General features: G+C 32.1%; 1 protein-coding gene across 1 annotated transcript; it reads left to right on the top strand.

The window, feature by feature from the left end:
• The first annotated feature begins 1,182 nt into the window (after positions 1 to 1,182).
• LOC105338755 (uncharacterized) lies at positions 1,183 to 5,913 on the top strand. Its single transcript, XM_034474320.2, has 5 exons — positions 1,183 to 1,297; positions 1,474 to 1,705; positions 1,788 to 1,865; positions 5,141 to 5,377; positions 5,646 to 5,913. The coding sequence occupies exons 1-5, from the start codon at positions 1,268 to 1,270 to the stop codon at positions 5,894 to 5,896; spliced, it is 828 nt and encodes a 275-aa protein (XP_034330211.2). The 5' UTR covers positions 1,183 to 1,267; the 3' UTR covers positions 5,897 to 5,913.
• Positions 5,914 to 20,042: the final 14,129 nt, after the last annotated feature.

Raw genomic sequence — 20,042 nt, 5'->3', positions numbered from 1 at the left:
GATGTCACACATGTTGTATCATTGATTTTTCATTTGAGCTATCAGTAACAATCAGATCAATAGTTGTTGATATAATATACCAGTTGTGTGATTTTGCAAGAGAATTGATATACGTCTGTGAAAGTGTTTGTTAAAATTCATTTTATGAACATGTACAAGGGTTGTTCCCATAATTGTTCGCAGACAAGTTCGATAGTAAACGGACACTGTGCAAAATACAAAACATTTCAGATTTCAACTTGACATATTTTGGAATAAATTTGTAACATTTAATTTTTTACAAGCACCATAAGAAATGTACTTAATTAATTAGATATAATATGCCTCCAAGAGTATTTTTTTAATATTTATTTTTAGTTTTGTACGCATTCATCTTTATTTAGTAAATGTATTGTTTAATTGCATAAAATGTACAATTATCAATATGACTTTACAGTAGCTTATAAATACAATTTTGTGAAACTTTTAATTAAGGAATTTTAACCGTTTTATTGCCGAAAGCGTAAAAAGTTATAAACTGCAGAAGATGGCCACATGTGCCTAGGATAATTGTTTACAAATAGCATCAGAGATTTAGAAAAGGAAGGACTGATTTTTTTTATGACAAACAAGGAAGGCCACAAGAAGTGGACACCGGTGTAACTGAATGGGTCGTAATTACAGAATTAAATAATGATAGAAGAGTCACTGTACATGATATTGCTGGGATGTTCAGTTTTAGTGTTCCGACAAAACATCAGATAATTACAAAATATCTTGACTTTCAAGAGGTTTGTGCCCGATGGGTGCTGCTGTCTGCGAATGAAAAACTAAGGCGGTTTCTGCACCCACCAAGTTTTTACAAGTTTTTTATAGCTATACAAATATAGCTAGACAAAAATAGGGTGACACGTTTTTGAGCTTTTCACAGAATTTTTCTAGCTTCAAAGAAAATTTAATATCACTTATTGTCCAGCTTATTGATGCATCATTGGTAAGAAATTGTTATTGCAATGCAGCGCTGAAGCACAATATCTTTAGTTTAACACACAAAACATTGCGATAAATATTTATTTATGAAACATATATATATATATATATATATATCTTTTTTTTTTGGGGGGGGGGGGGAATCATATTTCACACATTGATATCGAATGCATTTTTAATGCATATTTAACGTGTAAACTGAGGAAATTCAATCCGACGATTTTCGAACAAATGTGTACACTGTGTGTATATAAAATTTAAACGAGTGAAGCCTCACAGGATACCACGAGTGATATTTATGATTACAGTTGGATATTACTTTTATGAGGTAAAGATACACAATTATATATTTATCCATGCATATCGTTGCTGATAATTAAATAATCAATAAATAAAAGTTCAGGAATATAAGAACTCTAGTAACATTTTTTTAAAGACAAAATGAAATTGTAAGATCAAACGATGTTTTAGGATTAATGAACCTAATTTGTTTGTGTATCATAGGTGATGGAGTTCATATTGCTGCTGATATTTTTTGCTGGTGCACAAACCGAGGGAAATAACGAAAATTGTAAAGAGATGTTGCAGGGTTATCTGACAGGACAACTGTCGTCTGCTCTAGGAGCGTACCAAGTAGAGGCATTGAGGCGGGAGTTCAAAAGTTTTACTGGTGACATGGAGAAATCCATGAAAGAGCTCAAACAAAACGTTGAGACAAAGCTGAAAAATATCAAAAGTATACTATGTAACATTGCATAAAGTAGATTCTGAATCAAATACTAATTTTAAGAAAATATCATTTTCTTTTTTATTTCCAGACACAGCAAATAATAGCATTGTTTACACAAGATGGGGAAGGAAAAACTGTCCATCAAGTGCGGAATTGGTTCTCTCTGGTAAAGATTTTAAGTTTTTAGGGAGATAACAACTTGTAAAAAAGAAAAAAAAGTAAATTTTCGTGAAAAAAGCCTTTATCGATCCATCAAATAAACTTAATTAATCTTAATCTTAATTAAGTTCTTTGAATTGTATAAACAATTAAGTCATGCGTTTTAATTGCCAGTTTGATATATATGCTTTGGTTTCAGTAGGGTTTTTATTTTTTTGTTGCAAAATCCATTATTTTATCATAATTTGTATGCAAATTAGGCACCCAAGTTCAGAATAAATTTAAGTTGTAGCTTTGTCTAAAATAGGATACCTTATTCTTAAAATACGTGCCAGAACTATCAGTGGGCACGATATACTAGTATATATTTGTCTGCGTCTATAGAGGTACTTTGAAGTTATATTTTCATTGAAACAAACATGGTCAATGATTTTGGTCAAATTCTATTTTTATGTTTTTACTACTTACAATACTTTAGAAATGTATTTCTAATGATCAAATAAAATTTGAGAGTCACTCGTAGAGTTACAAGCAAGATACTGGGCTCACAATTCTTTGTCATGTAAACAATGCTTGTGCCCTGTTTTTGTTTACATAGGTTCAATATACCAGAAAAAAAATCTTTTTCCAGCTTATTTGTCTTTTTATTTATTTTAAGCATAGATAAACAGTTCCTAACGATTAATACATTCGTTTTAGGTTTAAAACTGAAATTTTTACTTCAACGTCCAAAGTGTAAACAAACGTTTTGTTTATATAACAAAGAATGTTAAGCTCTGTAACTCGCTTATAACTCAACAATGACACTCAAATTTCGGTTGCCTATTAAAAATGCCTTTCTGAAGCATTGCAAATATTGAAATCGGAAAAATAATTGTTGACCATAATCGTGATCATGTCTCTTTAAATGATATAAATGATTAAATCCGTCCCCAAATAATTATCTGCTAAGGGTTGACTCTCCGTACCATGTGCATGTTGCACCATCACCTGTCAGAAACTTAATAACAGTGTTTAGTTTACTATGCCCCATTAACCTTCGTGTTATTTTGCCTCCAGTCGTAATTTGCAATTTTACTGTGTGAAGTTAACATAACAATCGATAATCGTAGCCACACGTTACGCACTTTACTTCTGATTCTCATGTACTTAACATTAGGGGCCTACCCAGAGACATTCCTCTAACTAATGTAATCATTAAAAATCATTTCATCAATCTTAGCAAACCACAAATGTCTTCAAGTACGTACGGCAACTCTCAATATTACAAACACAATGACCAGGTACTTTTCCAAAACTGTCCCTTGCTACCGTACCCTTTAAAATATAGAAGGTAAACTAGAGCAGAGCTCGTGGCAAAGCCACGAGTAGGTCTTCCGTTGCTGCTGCGAGTTGAAAATATGTGATATGGTGTCAAACGATTATAATTACTAAACTTTCAGTTCTGCGTTTGATATAAAAACGTGTTGTGATTGAAAGCCTGCATATAAAACGTGTTTTGAAAAAGAAAATAAGAAAATGTTTTAGGAAAACTCTTTGTTGCACACAGTTTATGTAATCGAAACAAACATTATTTAAAAAATGAGATATTTAATGGCGAGTTAAATTTTCAGAGGGTAGCAAGAATTGTTATAAACGGTATGAACTCATGTGTCATGTCAGGAATTGTGTTTTTTTTTAAACCGAACCCGTTTACAAAACACGTAACCTTTTCTCTAAGATAACTTCTTTATTTAAATATTTCTAAACTTTTGAAGACAATGTGCAATTTAGAATTGTTGCGTGCTGACAAAATTTACAGACCCTGAAACGTACTACTACACCAAAAAAGCGTGTGACTTACGTGCGAGAAACGTTTCGTGTTAACCGTTTAGCGTTTCGTGTGAATCGTAAAGAGTTTCGTGTAAACCGTTTAGCGTTTCGAACAAAGCGTACAGAGTTTCGGACAAAGCGTGTAAATCGTTTCAAGCAAAGCGTGCGAGAACCCTGTGAAACGTTCATATGATTTCATTCGGAAATCTCTGACACTTTGTTTCAAAATGGCGCCCGTGTTTTACATTATATGTACTTTAAACTGTTTGTGATTGGCAAAACTCTTTTGTAGGTATTTTCATGAAAAAAAAAATCTAGAAGAAATGATATACTTATCTTTTTACAAAATTGAATTTATTTTAACAAACAAAAGAAAGGTATATGTATTAAAAGACGACTAGTTACAGAGTACATGTATATATAACGTTTTTATACGATGTTTCAGTACTGGTACAGTCGTTTTACCAGTAACTAATATTTGCAAGTATCGAATAATTTTAAGAAAAATTATTCGTGGAAAACGAAGTTGAGGTTTTAAAAAATCCTAGTTAAGTAATTATAAAACAGAAATAAATATTCTATCAGTGCGTGAAGTTGTTTGCCATTTGCACGATTATTTAGCGAATTGTTTACAAATTAAAAATGTGACCCAGATATGAGCTGCCGGAAGTTCAAAGCAGAAAAAAACGAAAGTGTGAAAACAATTAAGCCTAACTATGAAAATAAGTTTGTTATTGATCCCTAATTAGTGGATAATTAGTAAATATAATTCATTTAAAAAGATAATGAATCATATCAAATAATTATGGAGCTTTGAATGAAATTACGACTTCAAATAGAACCACGTGTAGTTTTCCTAGTTTCGGTTCATTGCGACAGAAGTATTATTTGGCTGCATATATTGATAGATATACGGAAAAAACAAAGAAAAATGGCAACTTCTTATCATCAATTACTATTATAAAGTGTTTTTATGAAAATTCAATATTATAAAGTAACGCAAATGAAAACTGTTCAAGTCCAGTTTCAATTTGACGGGAAAACGGTATGATAAAACACCGATCATATTGTTTGTTTAAATAAGATATTCCCACAATTGTTTTTTCTTCTTCATTTATAAGTCCATTAACATGTACCTCTAATATATTTTTGAAATTAATTCGCCTTAAAATATTCGGTCAGAAGTGATAAAGGGCACTTAATTCGATACTGGGAAACGAATTCGAAACTAGGAAAATGGAGGGGGTGTTGTAATTACTGTCTCCGTAATTCATCCTTAATATTTTCGGAAGTTTGATACTACAGTTTAGAAGGAAAAAGAAACGCGATTTAAATAAAAAATAAAAACATTTGGAATTCCGATAATAATAGTTGCATGCATGACGAAACCGCATACTGATTCATTTCCGGTAAAATGACTGTACAATATTAAAATTCGCTTAAAAAAATTAAAATAGTGCTGCTTTGTAGGGTTTGTTGGAGGATCTTCTCATAGTGTTACTGGGGCAGCAGTTGAACCGCTTTGTTTACCAAGGAAACCGGAATGGGGACACTACAGGGACGGCACTGAAGGATATAAAGCTTATATCTACGGTGCAGAATACGAGACAAGTGATTTAAGTGGCAAGTGGCTCAAACTCCATGATCATGACGTCCCTTGTGCTGTTTGCCTAGTTCGAAACAGATCCGTGGTAAAGATGTTTCCGGGTAAGAGTTAATAACCTGCTTTAGCTACTATAAACTCCTTGCATTTATTCTAATGTAGGAATCTACAGTTAATAGGTAGAAAAACTAAATCAAATTATTCTAAATAATATTTATGGATAACTGATAGGGTGATGATCCGTTTTGGAAGTTACCTATTTGAAAAATAAACACAACATGAATTGGAATTGTCATATAACGAGAAAATAAATGTCAGAAAAACTCATGTATAAAGCATATTATTTATCAATAATTATTCAAAATATTGTAGCTACACGAATGTGTAAAGAAGGTTGGAAGTTAGAATATCGTGGGTATCTAATGGCTGGTTACCCTACTCACACAGCTGGGACATCATATACTTGCATCGACGAAGACCCAGAGAGTTTACATGGAGGTGGTAACATCAACAACAACGGTTACCTGTTCTATATGGTAGAGGCGAGATGTGGTTCATTAAAGTGTCCACCTTATGTTGAAGGAAGAGAGATTGTTTGCGTTGTGTGTTCCTTGGAAAAATAAAAACAGTTAAAATATAAGGAATCATTTGTCGTTTTTTTAGTCAAAGGTATAATGGATTATTGTCATTAAATGTATACGTTTACTCAGAATGGAAAAAAAATCCGCTGATGATAATGAAAAACCATCTATTGTGTGTTAAAGACCTATCATGGTAGTGCTATTTTTCACTTTCAAAAAACTAGGTCAATGACCTAATTTTTTAGATAATGGCCATTGAATATTTTTTGAAAATTTAAGAAAAGTCCCTAAAAATTTTACACTATAATTGAAATTTTCTTAATTGTGAAAATAATACCAATTGCTAAACTCTTTTAAAAATGAAATACAGGTTATTAATGGCAATGACACTTAACAGACACAAAGCAATTTTCATTCACAATTTTTATGAATATTCCAGTCCGAATTTCCTCTATCAGTTTTCAAATTCCTACCCTTTTTGATTCAATTTTACAAAAACTGAATGATGATCATACTTAAACATTTATAGAATTAAACTATGTATATTGACCTTACTCTGCAGGCATAAAAGTTATATGAGGTCAATGATCAAAATTTTGAGATATGGTGTCTTTCGTCGTTTTTAAGCATTTTTCAATATTTTTGTAGTGTGTGCCATTTAAATATCTAAACGAAAAAGTGAGATAAAACCAACAGAAAATATGCATAAATATGTTCACTAACAAATAAAATCTTAACTTTGAATATTACAGTACTACCCAAAATATTTCAGTGAAAAACAAAATATGAAAATTTTAGTCCGAATTACCTCTGTTTTGCTAAAAGCCTAATTCCATAATATAGTAAAAGTATGGTATGTTTTGTCAATAATAATTCATTTCATAAATGCTTTTAGTGTTTAGAACAAATTTTACTCATGATGTTGAACTTTATAACAATCCGAATTTGAGAACTCAAACCCTGAGTTAACAACGTCCTTAAAAGGCAATTTTTAAACATTGATCGGCAAAAAATCTGTTCTTTTATGCAAATGTGGCAAAATGATGAAACAATCATTATTCTTATTTTGATCATTGGATGCTTAAATTATGCGACAAAAATTATGTGATTCATTTGGCTCTATTTTGTCAATGTGTCACTTTTTAAAAATGACCAAACTGTTTGGCATAGTTTTTACCTGTAGGCCTACATATATTTTAATCCAAATCGGGTGTCCATAGAACTATTGTTAGTTCCCTAAACTCACCCAACTGGTTAGATATTTAAATACCCTGGCTGGTGTAGTCGGTTTGGGCGTAGAAGGCACCTGATAAGGATATGCTGTCCTGTACTAGTCTAAAAGTTTGTTCAACTTAAAGTATTTACATCTTTGCATATTCTAACCAGGTTCTCTCTTCTGAGGTAAGAGAGTTTTTATTTTAAAGTTTGTTTATTGTTAATTTTCAGTTTTTGTGTTTTGTTGACTTGTTCCATAAAGTTGTTTTAAACTTAACATATTGTTTGAGTACATAAACACGGGTAATGTTAATAAAGTATACAAAAGTAGCTGTATAATATACGTAAATACATGTAAAGTAGTTGTGTGAAGTAATTACTAGCGGAAAAAAGAAAAAGGACTTGGCCAATATTTTGTTCACTGATGAATCCAGATTTCATTTGGATAGCAGTGACGGCCATTGTAGGGTGTATCGTCGCGTCGGAGAGCGTTACCAGGACGCTTGTGTTGTGCAATGTCGACAATTTGGTGGAGGTAGCGTTATGGTGTGGGGTGGAATATCAGCACGTGGAAGGAACCCTCTACAAATTGTCAATAGAAATCTCACTGGCGTATGCTATCGAGATGAAATTATTCAGCGTCATGTGATACCCTTCATACAGAGACATCAAAATCACATCACTCTGCAGCAAGACAACACAAGGCCACACGTTGCACGTGTAGTCATGGACTTGTTTGTTCAACAGAATGTCGATGTCTTGCCTTGGCCAGCTGTTTCCCCCGATTTGTCGCTGATCGTGCACGTCTGAGATGAAATGGAAAGACGTTTACGCCGTTTACCAAATCAGCCAGTGACATTGGCTGATTTAGGCCAGGCTTTAACCAACATCTGGGACAACATCCCTCAAGCATTTCTGAACACTTTAGTAGCATCAATGAGGCGTCGCTGTCAAGCATGCGTGAACGCAAATGGTGGTTATACGCGTTATTAATTTTGTTAATTCCATTTCAAATAACAGTGACTTTCGAGTGTGCTGAAATTGACGTTATTCGACGTTGACATTAATGTGTTATGAGATGTTGTTACGAATACATGTGTTAACAGTATTACAAAAAATAATATTTGTTCATTGTAAATTTTAAATGTTTTTTTCTCATATATTAAATAATGCACAGGTTCTTTTTTCCGATAGTATATATTGAATAAAATAGTGAATGAAAAATTTCATATTTAGGGAGTGTAGTAAGGGACACTATTTTGTGGCGGAAGGTTTTTAAGAAGAAAAGGAACATTTTTCATAACTCAGTTGTTTTAGATTACCGTGATTTTAGATTTCTTATTTTCCGTGAAGAACAAATTTTCAGATAGTTAATGCATTTGGATATCCTCGTGTTGTTTCAAAAAGCATATTTCAACAAAATTTCAATATTTCTATCGACATATATCGACATATATTGACATGTTTAAGTGATATCTCATAAAAGTAAAGAAAAAATCAACTTCAATTTCCCCCAAAAATTAGCTTGTTTCAGGCCATATCTCAAAATTTACATAATAGACCTATACTTTTGGTTTTATTTTCCGAATATTTTAGTTTCTTTTGACAAGTCTATCATAATTTGAGAACAAGTTTGACTTTAAAATTATTTAATTGCATGTTGAATCGTTTATGAAAAAAATAGTATTTTTTCAGTGCAAAAAGGTCAAAATATCAATAAGGTTAAGAAATTGCAAACTTTTTCATTATGATAATTTTAATATTATTAATTCTGAATAATGTAAATTTGTATTTGATACCATGGTACATTTCGATAAAAAACAATTATAGAGGGAGATGCGATTTAAGTGCAATTTGCACTTTCAGTGCAGAGAGGTCATATTAAATACACCGTAGCACTGAAAGGAGCATATAGACCCCAAAATTTTGTTTTGAAATTTGATTTAAATATTTGTGTAGATGTTAAAAAAATACTTAAGAAAAAAACTTAGAGACCTTTGATCGCAGGATCCAACGTCCTTAAAGATATAACTTTTAAATTACATTAAAACTACGTATCATTAATCGAACTATTTCAGAGAACTGAACGGATCCAAACAATATTGATGTCTAGTCTCGTTCAACCAGACCCTCTGCTGTCTTCGATCATCTCCGACAATCAGAAGAGACTCTCTGCTGGTCGGAGATCTACGGAGACAGCCGAGCGTATGGTTGAATGAGACTATATTGAACTCTGGCGTAGGAATTCATACGACTTCAAAAATATCTGAATTGTTCGTACCATTCAAAATCTATTTTTTTTAGGTATTTATAAATAATTATTCTTGAAAAACAATGCTTCAGAATACATTACATCAAATTTAACGATTATTTTTTAAGAACTATGTTTTGTCAGCGGTGATGAGATGAGCTTAGGACCATTTCATTTACAGATTGCCAGAGTGACTGCAGAGGAGAGTTGATTAAAATCAACTCCCCAAAATCTCATTTTTTTCAAATATATGACAGCTATTAATTTTCGCCATTTCAAAGTTGGTGATATTGAAATGGCTGCAAAATGAAGCCACAATTATATATCAACAACTTGTAGGACGGAGTTGTGATGATAAAGATTAAAATTTTCGCTACCTTGTTGCAATGCAAATCACAGTCACCTAGCAAAAATAATTATTGTAGAGTATAGCTCGTTGCATTGAAATGTTGCATTTATCAGTTTAAGCATATATGCGTAATCTAACGTGCAACACGGCTTAGCTGTGTTTTACACTGGTGTGTCTCTTAAACCCAGGCGTTGCACCAGGTGCATTTACCTGATAACTCGATTTTTGTTGACTACCAGAAAAATAAGAATTGATTGGATAACTACTAACTGTGATCGATGGGTGTCTACAGCAAATATAAATCACTGTTGTTATGCTTTCCAAAGAATAATCAATCCACTCCGTCAACCTTGCGCTTTCTCCACTTTTGCTTGTGGTGCGCCTATACACGTATGTCTGTGCTCTATTTGTAATGCCTTATGCAGGTCTTACATAAAAAAGAACACAAACACAGAGAGAACACTAGTTAACATTGTGTGGTGTAAAGAAAAAATGACCTTAAACCCCATAGGTACTAACTGCAGCCTATTGTTAGCAGATCTACTTTTGTATTCATATGAAGCAAAATTTCTTCAAAAACTTTTTTTTTTTTTTTTCAAATTTTTATAGTATATAGACAGACAGACAGAACACCCCTTTCTCACAGACTCTCACACACAGCAAGTTGGTACAGTAAATTTGTATACACCTATAAATATTTAAAGATACATACAGTACAAATTATCTAAAGAAAAAGAAGAAGATTAATATCTACATCATCATTGATGTGTTAATTAAATATTTATACTGGAAAGAGACAACTCCATGGTGACCATCTCTTAGTAAAGTCTACAGTAGTAAATAGTTTCCTTTCAGTATTGTAATAGGTTTGTAAATAGGACATTAACATTTCAAAACATATCTTTATATCTTTTCTCGACCTTTGAAAAATGAATTTTTTTACTAATATAATAATCAAATTAACTACATGATCCATATCTGGATCACCTAATAGTACACTCTGGATATCAAATGTTATTCTCTTGCCAGATCTATTAAAAATATAGTCTGACAATTTAGTCTAGAGATTAAAGATTAGTGGGCATTGGTAAAATAAGTGCTTAAAAGTTTCAGGTTCCAACATACATATTGCACATAAGTTATTGTTTTTTATCTTAGAAAGATACAAAAATTTATTTATACCTAAAATTCTATGAATTATTCTGTAATTAAACCATACCAGTTCTGTATCTTTTGTGATTAACTTAGAGTTGCAATATATGAGGTTCCAATTAAAGTCTGGTTCGAGATTTAAGTCAATTTCCCACTTAGATTCATATATTGGCCTATGCTGTAGTTTTGAGATAAAAAAGTCATATAATGTTCTTGAGCCTTTTTTATCTTTACACAGAATTATTATAGATTCTAACTGGTACGGTTTTACTACTAATTCATGTGAAAATTGCCTGATACTGGGCCAGGAGCTTAATATAGCCTTTTTTAAACCTTCATATTTAGTAAATGGTAGCTTAACTAGGTAATCATTGGTTATTTGTTCATAACTAATAAAGTTCCCCTGCTTATCCAGCAGATCATATAAAATATAAAAACCCTTTTCATATAAAGACTTATAAAAAATATAGTTATTTTGCACACTGATCTTCTCATTAAACCAAAGTGGTTCTAATGATATCATGTTCACATTTTGGCTCTATAGAATCCAGAAAATCAGCAAAGTAAGAAAGAGTTTCTTTCCAAAATAGATTTGTTGTTGAATTAGCTTTTTGTTTAGAGTACTTTGATCCAAATTGTATGAGATGAGCAGTGTTACAATTAATTACTTCATTGAAAAACATGGACCATTCCGAATTAGAGTGAAGAAGCCTTCTTATCCAAGTAAGTTTAAGAGATTTTATGTATGTATCAATATGAACCATTCTACATCCCCCTTTATCATAGTCCAACTGTAAAGTTTTCCTAGAAACTTTATCAATTTTATTACCCCAGATATATTTATAGAAAACTTGCTCTAATTTTTTAATCCACTGAGAGTTTGGTTTAGGTAACACTGTAAATAAATGGGTAAACTTGGATAAGAATAAGCTTTTCACAACTGTAATTCTGCCAATAGGAGAGATGTTTCTCTTTGACCATTGTGTTATTTCTTTTTGTACCAGATTAAATTTCTCATTAAAGTTCAGATGTTCCATGTTTTCCAGATTAGCTGTATAAGTTACACCTAAAACTGTAAAAGGTTCATATGTCCACTGGAGCCCAGTATCTTGACAAAGGAAAACTTGACTGTTAATCATGGATCCTATCCAGATTGCTTTAGTTTTGTTAATATTAGGCTTAAGCCCTGAAAATTTTGAAAACTGGAAGAGTAGGTCGAGAGCAGACTTGAGAGATTTTTCTGATCCATCTAAAAACAAAACTGTGTCATCAGCATACTGTTGTAAACAAATTTTTTCTTTTCCTATTTTAATACCTTTAATATTTATATTTTGTCGTATCATGTGTCCCATGATTTCGACACACAGGTTAAAAAGATATGGAGAGACAGGGTCACCCTGTCGACAACCCCTTCCAATTTCAAAAAATTCTGAGAAGATCCCATTCTGGATAACGCATAATTTTGCCTTATTATATAATACTGATATCCATTTGATGAGTTCATGACCAAAGTTAAAAAATCTTAACGTATCATACATAAATCTCCAAGATATGGAGTCAAAAGCTTTTTCGAAGTCAATAAGTAAAATCATTCCTGGAATTTGTTCTTCTTTAGTGATGTGAAGAGCATCATATATAAGCCTAGTATTTTCTCCAATAAACCTATCTTTGAGGAAGCCCTTCTGATTATCATGAATTAAAAAGTTTAAGACTGTCTTTATTCTGTTTGCAATGCATGCTGATGCTATCTTATATGTAACATTAAGTAAAGATATAGGACGCCAGTTACTCAGGTATTCTCTTGGCTTAGTTCCTTTTGGTAGTATTGATATTATACCTTGTTTTTGAGTTATAGATAATTCCCCTTTACTAAATCCAAAATTTAATGATCTAATCAAAAAGTGGCCAATATCCTTCCAAAAAAATTTAAAAAATTCTGCAGAGAAGCCATCAGTACCAGGGCTTTTATCATTTTTCATTCCCTTCAAAGCAGCAAGGGCTTCCTCTCTAGTGATAATACCCTCTAATTTACATGACATATCATTATCTAATAAGTTAACCTTTGTCTTATCAACTATTGTACTAATATCAACATCATGTAATTTGTTATCACAACTGGAGTACAGATTTTTGTAAAAATTTTCAATTTCCGACAGTATGTCAGATGATCTGTAATAGTATCACCATTGCTCTGCACAAGTTTGTTTACTGTTTTATTTACATAATTTCGTTTTTCTAAACTTAAGAAATATTTTGTAGGTTTTTCTCCATGCTCAATCCATTTGAGTTTTGTTCTTACAAATAATCCTTTGATATAATCTTTTCGAAAATCTTCCAGTTTGGTTTGAGCAATGGATAATTTTTCTAAAATTTCTTCGGAATGATCAAAGTTTCTTAATTCTTCCAACCGTTTAATTTCTTCTTCAAGGAGTTTAGTATTCTCATTTCGAATTCTTTTTTTATTAGAACAATAACTTATTGTGATTCCTCTTATGCATAGCAATAGTTGTTCAAAAAAGGATTGGTCATTAATAGTGAATAATAGTTGTTCGTCCTGAATAGAGGTGACCATTGAAGGATTGAAGGGAGGGGCAATATATTGCGCTTTTATTTTTGATAATGTGTCTTTAATTAAGTCAACATAAGTTTTGTCATGAAGAAGTGAGTTATTAAATTTCCAAAAACCCTTTCCCTTTTCGAATTTAGAAAGAGATATGTCAAGTTCAATCATTGAGTGGTCTGATCTATATCCAGGACTAATATCAGCTTTGTCAACTAAAGACATCAGCTCACTAGAAATTAAAAAATAATCTAGTCTAGCTTTTTTAAATGGTTTTGCCTTAAACCATGTAAACCTCTTTCGTTGTTGGTATTTTAACCTCCATGGATCAACCAGACCATGTACTTCTTTCATATTTAAAACTACATCACGTGCTTTTTTGTTGTTAGTATTGACATAATTGTAATAATCTAAAGTTGTATCTTGGACAAGATTAAAATCACCTGCCATTATAACAAAGTCACCATCAAAATTATCTACTAACTCAGATAAAGATACAAAAAAATCTGGGCTGTCTGTATTGGGCCCATAAATATTTGCCAGTAAAAAAGTATATTTGTCAACAATTTCGACCTCAATAGCCAACAGGTTACAATCATTATCCTTGAGTACATTTAAGACTTTATATTCAAAGTTATTGTTAAAAAGTATGGCTGTGCCTCTGGCATTTGAAGCACTTGGGGAGATATAAACATCATGCCCCCAGAACGATCTAATTTGTACATAATCATCAGCAGTAAAATGTGTATCTTGAAGAAAATAAATAGAGCAATTTTTTTGTTTAATATAGTTTAAAACGTCTCTTCTTTTTTCCATTCCTGCAAGTCCCCTGCAGTTCAATGACATAATCTTAACACTCATTATAGGTTAAGACATAGTGGATAAAAAAATAATATTGTACACACAGATATATAAATAGTTGTAAGAGTAGTGTACATGTTATTCAGGGGACGAGTTGGGTTTAAAACATTCAAATACTCCACGACTAAGGAAAAATCTATACCAACCTGCGACGCACACACACCATTCACTCCGAGACAAACATATAGAAGCAAGAAAACACAAACAGAAAGAAAAACGATTACAGTTAATTCCATTATAGAAATCGCACAGTGTTTTTTTTTTTGCGTTGGCCAGTTCAGAAACTACTGAGTCGCCACCGGAAGTTGACACTGGTATCATAATACCACTTGGAGAAACCCACTCGGAACGGGTTATTTATTTCCGGGATTGTTTTTCGCGCAGTTTCTCGGTAACATCGTCAAATATGTCGAATCTAATGCGACGTTTTCCATACTGTCCGTACACATGTCCATTGAAATACCACGCTGATAATATCCGTTGGTCGCTACTCAGTCTGGAAATGAGGGTCGCATTATCTCTGGTGACGTCATCGGTGATTTTGACTCCTCTAGTTGCTGTCTTAATATCGGACCTCTTTCGCATTATGGTTGTCTTAGCATCCATGGTCCGCATTTTTTTAAGAATTGGTCTTGGTCCTTCTTTTCCTCCTGGAATTCTGTGTACAGCTACGACATCCTGTGGGTCTATGGCAATGCTCACGCTCTTTGACAGAGTGTCGTTTATCAAATCCAAGCAGTTTTCTCCTTTATTTTCAGTGATTCCGTGAAATTTTATATTAAATTTCCTTGAATATTGCTCGTTGTAGTTTGCTTTTGAGAGAGCGTTTTGTACCATGTTCTCATTTTCTTCTACCTGTACATGAATTCTGTTCAGAGCCTCGCTTTGTTCTTCTAATTCTTTTCTAAGATCTCTATTTTCTCTCTCTAATTCTAAAATTTTTTCATCGTATTTCTGTTCTATTTTTTCTTGATGTTTTTGGAATAGCACCTCAACAATGCCTTTTATTAGTTTTTTCACATCATCGCCTTTAATAGTTTTTTTTAGTTCATCCTTTATTTCGCCTAGTTGGGCATGTATCGAGGCCCATTCACTCTCGACCGTTTTTGCAGTAGTTGCTGATTTTGTAGTTTTTGGTGTTTGAGGTGTTGTGGGCGTTTTGTCAACTGTTTTTTCAGTGTTAAGTCGGCGAGTTGTGACACCATCTTTCGGCATGTTGAAATATTGCTTAATTGTATTCGGCCTATTCATGTACATGTAAACATGTATACACAGTGAATCTATTTATAGATCGGACGTGAACAATACCCAGTGTTAATGAAGTACTCACGGCGTCAGAGAAACCTTTCTAATTCCACCTTTTCTTCAAAAACTTGTACGTAAAAAATTAAACCATTCATTGTTGCCTTCAAATAAACATTCAGGTATATCGACGAAGCATTTTTAATTAAAAATTGTTACTTCCATACCGATATCGATTTGATATACATGTATTCAAGTGGAGTGAAAGATACCACAAAGTCAGCGTCATCTGTTTCATTTTTGATATTGTACTAGAAAGGGACATTGATGGTAACCTAACACCAAAAGCTTATAATAAGCGTGATGACTTTACAATTTATGTGGTTAACTTTCCCTTGTTACTCATGTAGCAATGTACCTTCATCGCCTGCATATGGAGTTTTTTTTTACTTTCAGATAATTCACAATTAAGTACATGATCCACGAATGAATATGATTTAAGGCGAGGCAAGCTACAGACAAACAAGTTGATAAACAGGACAATCAACAGTCTAGGTTGAAGTCATCTTTTCGTAAATCTTTTTGTGAAAAAATGACAATAACAAACCGTCAATCATCTCCAAAATCCATAAAACAAAATACAAATTCAAAGCAGAGCAACACGGACCTCCAAATAGATAGATAGAGGTAGGATCAGGTGCCTAGGAGGAGTGAGCATCCTCTGCTGACCGGTCACACTCGCCTTGTGCTCTTTGTCGTAATCGATACAATGACATTGTCAGCAAATACAATTCCCCGCATGCTGAGTGACGTTTCTAACACTTATTGTTGGACTTTTATAAATCATTTAAATGTCTACGGACTTTTTCATGTTTTTTTCGACAAAGAGCACACAGCGAGTGTGAAAGGTCAGAAAAGGATGCTCACTCCTTCATGGCACCTGATCATACCTCTTATTCCTTTTAGAGCTTCATGTTTCCTCTGCTCCTGTTTTGTATTATTCCTCTGGACTTTTGATTTTGAACATTGTTTGTTATTTCCACATTTCTTCTTAAACATAAGGACTCACAGCATGTTAACTATTTCATTTATTTCATCAGTTATCTTAAACTAGTATTAAGAGAAACAAAGTCCAGAACTTTACACATATGATGAATTGGTAGTCAAAAAAGATCCATTTTTGTTTCCAAACAAACAATTTTTAAGTTTTGCTTGCCACTTAAATAATTAATGATATCCGATGAAGGTCGATATCTGAAACCGTAGGCAAAGTTTCGGAATTCATTTCTTCTGTGTTGATGGTTTAAATAAACAGGCTATGTTGTTAAGGTTTACCTTTACGTATTGTAAATTGGAGTAGCAATTGTGTAATTCTTATTTTGAATATTCTCTTTTGATAAAAACATTCTAATTTTTCACCGGTATTTTCTGATCAATTACCCAGTGACATATTTATGCATGCGTGATATAACTCCAGGGTAACCAACAGTTTATCGATGATTAAATGATGAATTAGTTTTTGTTTTCAAGGCAAACGTGATCAACACAATCTACAATCATCGAAATAAAAATGTAGTTGAGGATATCAATTGTATCTCTTTTTAAGCAACAACTGAAGGAACTTTAAAACAGTAAAAAAGGAAGCAGAATTATTTCAACAAACATAGTTTAATTTATTCAATTATTTAAGAATAAAATGAAATCATGTGATAAATTCAGGGGGATGTGCTGTCATCTTGTGGATTTGAGAATAACATAGTAAAAATTTCATGAACTTGATTGTTCCTGTCCAAAACTGTTGTCAAAAAATGAAAAAAGCAAAAAATATGAGTTTCTTCACGTTATTTTTTAATGCAAAATACGCATGCAAGAGCAGACCAGTGACTTTTTAATCAATAAGAACCGCTGTAGAATTGCGCAGCTGCAGACTAATTTTAAAGATTTAAAATCTGGAAAAATAAGATAGGGGGTTCCTTTTTGTCCTCACTTTAACCATTGAATGAGATTAAGGTTGAATGTTGCACTTTAATGTAGTAGCTTTGCCTAAAAATAGTGTACCTCTTTTTTATTAGTCAGCATAAGACCTACTTTTAGAACAAGAAAATGTCGATACTAAGAACCCATGTGTTTATAAAGACACATTTACGTTTCGTTTTCTTTTTTTTTAAATTGCCAATTAAAAACAATTGAATGTGACAGATATCTCTTTACCAGTTCCAATGATTTTTTGGTGTTTTTTTACTGATATAAGTATATGAAGTTTTAATTATTTTTAGAAGTAAGGTAGAGGTAAAAATGAATTGCTTTACTAAAAACAATATACATATGAACATATAATTTCAATATACAGTCCCTGAAACGTTCTACTTTCCAATTTTCCGTGCTCTCATTGCTTACCGTGCGTTCACTGTTCGTGAAAGCGCTCTCCGTCCGCTCCGTTCGCGTTTACTGTTGTTTACTTCTAAAAGGGTCAAACTAGGCACCCCCGTGAAGTTCATTGAAGTGTCCCCCGTGTGTTGTTTGTAGAGAAATAGCTTGTGTTGTATGTTCTCTAAAAAATTAAATTTGCAAAAATTAGTATTCTTTATTACAAGTGGTCCTTAATTATAAGTACTCTCAACAAGAACAATCAGGAAAAGTGCGAGTGGTAAATCAAATATTTATTCAAGTTCAAATCAGTTGCTAATTAATGTGTTAAAAGTTAAAAATCATGGTTAAATTACAACATATTTTTAAATTGATTAGAGAGAACATTATCAATTCAGAAAAATTCAATTACTCAAGTAACTTCTCTCATAGAACACATTTTGTCTTGATAAAAGACTCAAACTCCTCCCATTGTATGTTCAATCTTCCTACAGGGTACTAAAGCACACTAACAACGTTCAAATTGCTCTTCCCTCATAGCAAATGTCATCTTCGTCTTCCTAGTTCCAACAACATTAGGTTCTTAATATCATATAGTTTCTTTAATTCCAGTGAAATTTGACATCATCTAACACTTTATTGTGGAGAAATGTGTTTGTGATTTATTTTCTTTTACTCCAGTAGCAAATTAAATTGCAAATGGAATTAAACTTTTACCAATATTTGACATTTGTGAATAAGAACTTGGCACTTACCTTCCTAAAATTCAAATAATTGAGAATAGTGAAGCTTGTTTTTACTTCGCTGACTGCTATTCCTTTTTTGTTAAAGCAAAATAACTATTTAAATTGGTATTGAATATATTTGTAATAGACAATACAATCGTAAGCACATATTGTGCCCATCTATTTTGAACCATTACAGCGAATGCAATCAATACATTTTGTCATATAATAATGCTGCCCTAGTTTTGTTGAAAGCAGAAGACTTGCTGATTTGCTATTTGTGTAATATTACGAAATGACTTAATTATATTTTATTTTACTATGATAATATGTATCGATATGTTTACATTTTTAATTGAAAACTGTTGTAATGTAGAAAAACCGGAAAACGATCAGTAACAAACGACTGCTGGTTTCCAATTATTATCTAGCGTGCATGTAGCACATATGCCATATCATCCAACATGCAGGATCCATGGGTTGGCTGAAATAAATACACCCCTTCAAAATCTCCTTAACTGACATCGCCCTCAAATACAACGCACTTCACTTTAATTGTAACATATCATTTTGATACTGATTTCATAACATTTATACTTATTAACGATATTTTAAGGTATGTCGGATCAATTTTATTGATAACACATGACTGTTTTCACTTTCAAAAAAAAGTATATATTGAAGTTTTACCAGCCATATCTAACTTATGCATGTTTATCAACCACAATGTGTGCCTTCATAAACGTAGATGCTTAATCAATCTATTCAGATTATGTCATAAATTAAAAAGAGATTATGATAAATGTAACGTTTATCTTCTTGAATGTTAATGTCAAATATGCTTAAGTATGTACTTTTCTATACAGTGATTACAAAACAAATAAACAATAAAAATAGAAATAAATAACATGTTGCAGTTTCCTTGTACATTGTGTGTATAAATATACATTTTCCACCATTTAGTATTCTGGTAGTCAATATTAATTTAAGTTATGATACTATAAACAATATATATATCCTATCAGTAATCGATAAAAAAAAGAACACACACGATATATCTACATTTTTCTATTTAACTATGATCAATATAAAATTTCTTGATTTTGGACATTCAATATTTCCAACCGACTAATGATAAAAGTTACTTGTAATTTATGTTGATTGACTATCAGGTATTAATCGTATTTGATAGATATCTTTAAGTAGGATTCAGTTGGTATACTTTAATGTATGTTTGTCGTTTTTTTACGATTCTATGTAAAATAACATCGATCTTAAAGTATACTTTAATCTTCAAGTTTTATATCAATAAATTTGTATACCCAATATGAAAAATATAGATTTGTATTCTATTAAACAAAAGTGACTAATAGTCAATGTTATACTTAGATATCAAATATCGTTTTAATGCCGTGTTAATGATTATATCGCGCCAGATCATATGACATCACAAGAACAATAGTGTG

This window comes from Magallana gigas, chromosome 8 (assembly GCF_963853765.1).
Source record: "Magallana gigas chromosome 8, xbMagGiga1.1, whole genome shotgun sequence".
NCBI lineage: Eukaryota > Metazoa > Mollusca > Bivalvia > Ostreida > Ostreidae > Magallana > Magallana gigas.
Note: the sequence above shows the minus strand (reverse complement) of the source record. Positions and strands in the feature narration are given on the sequence as shown.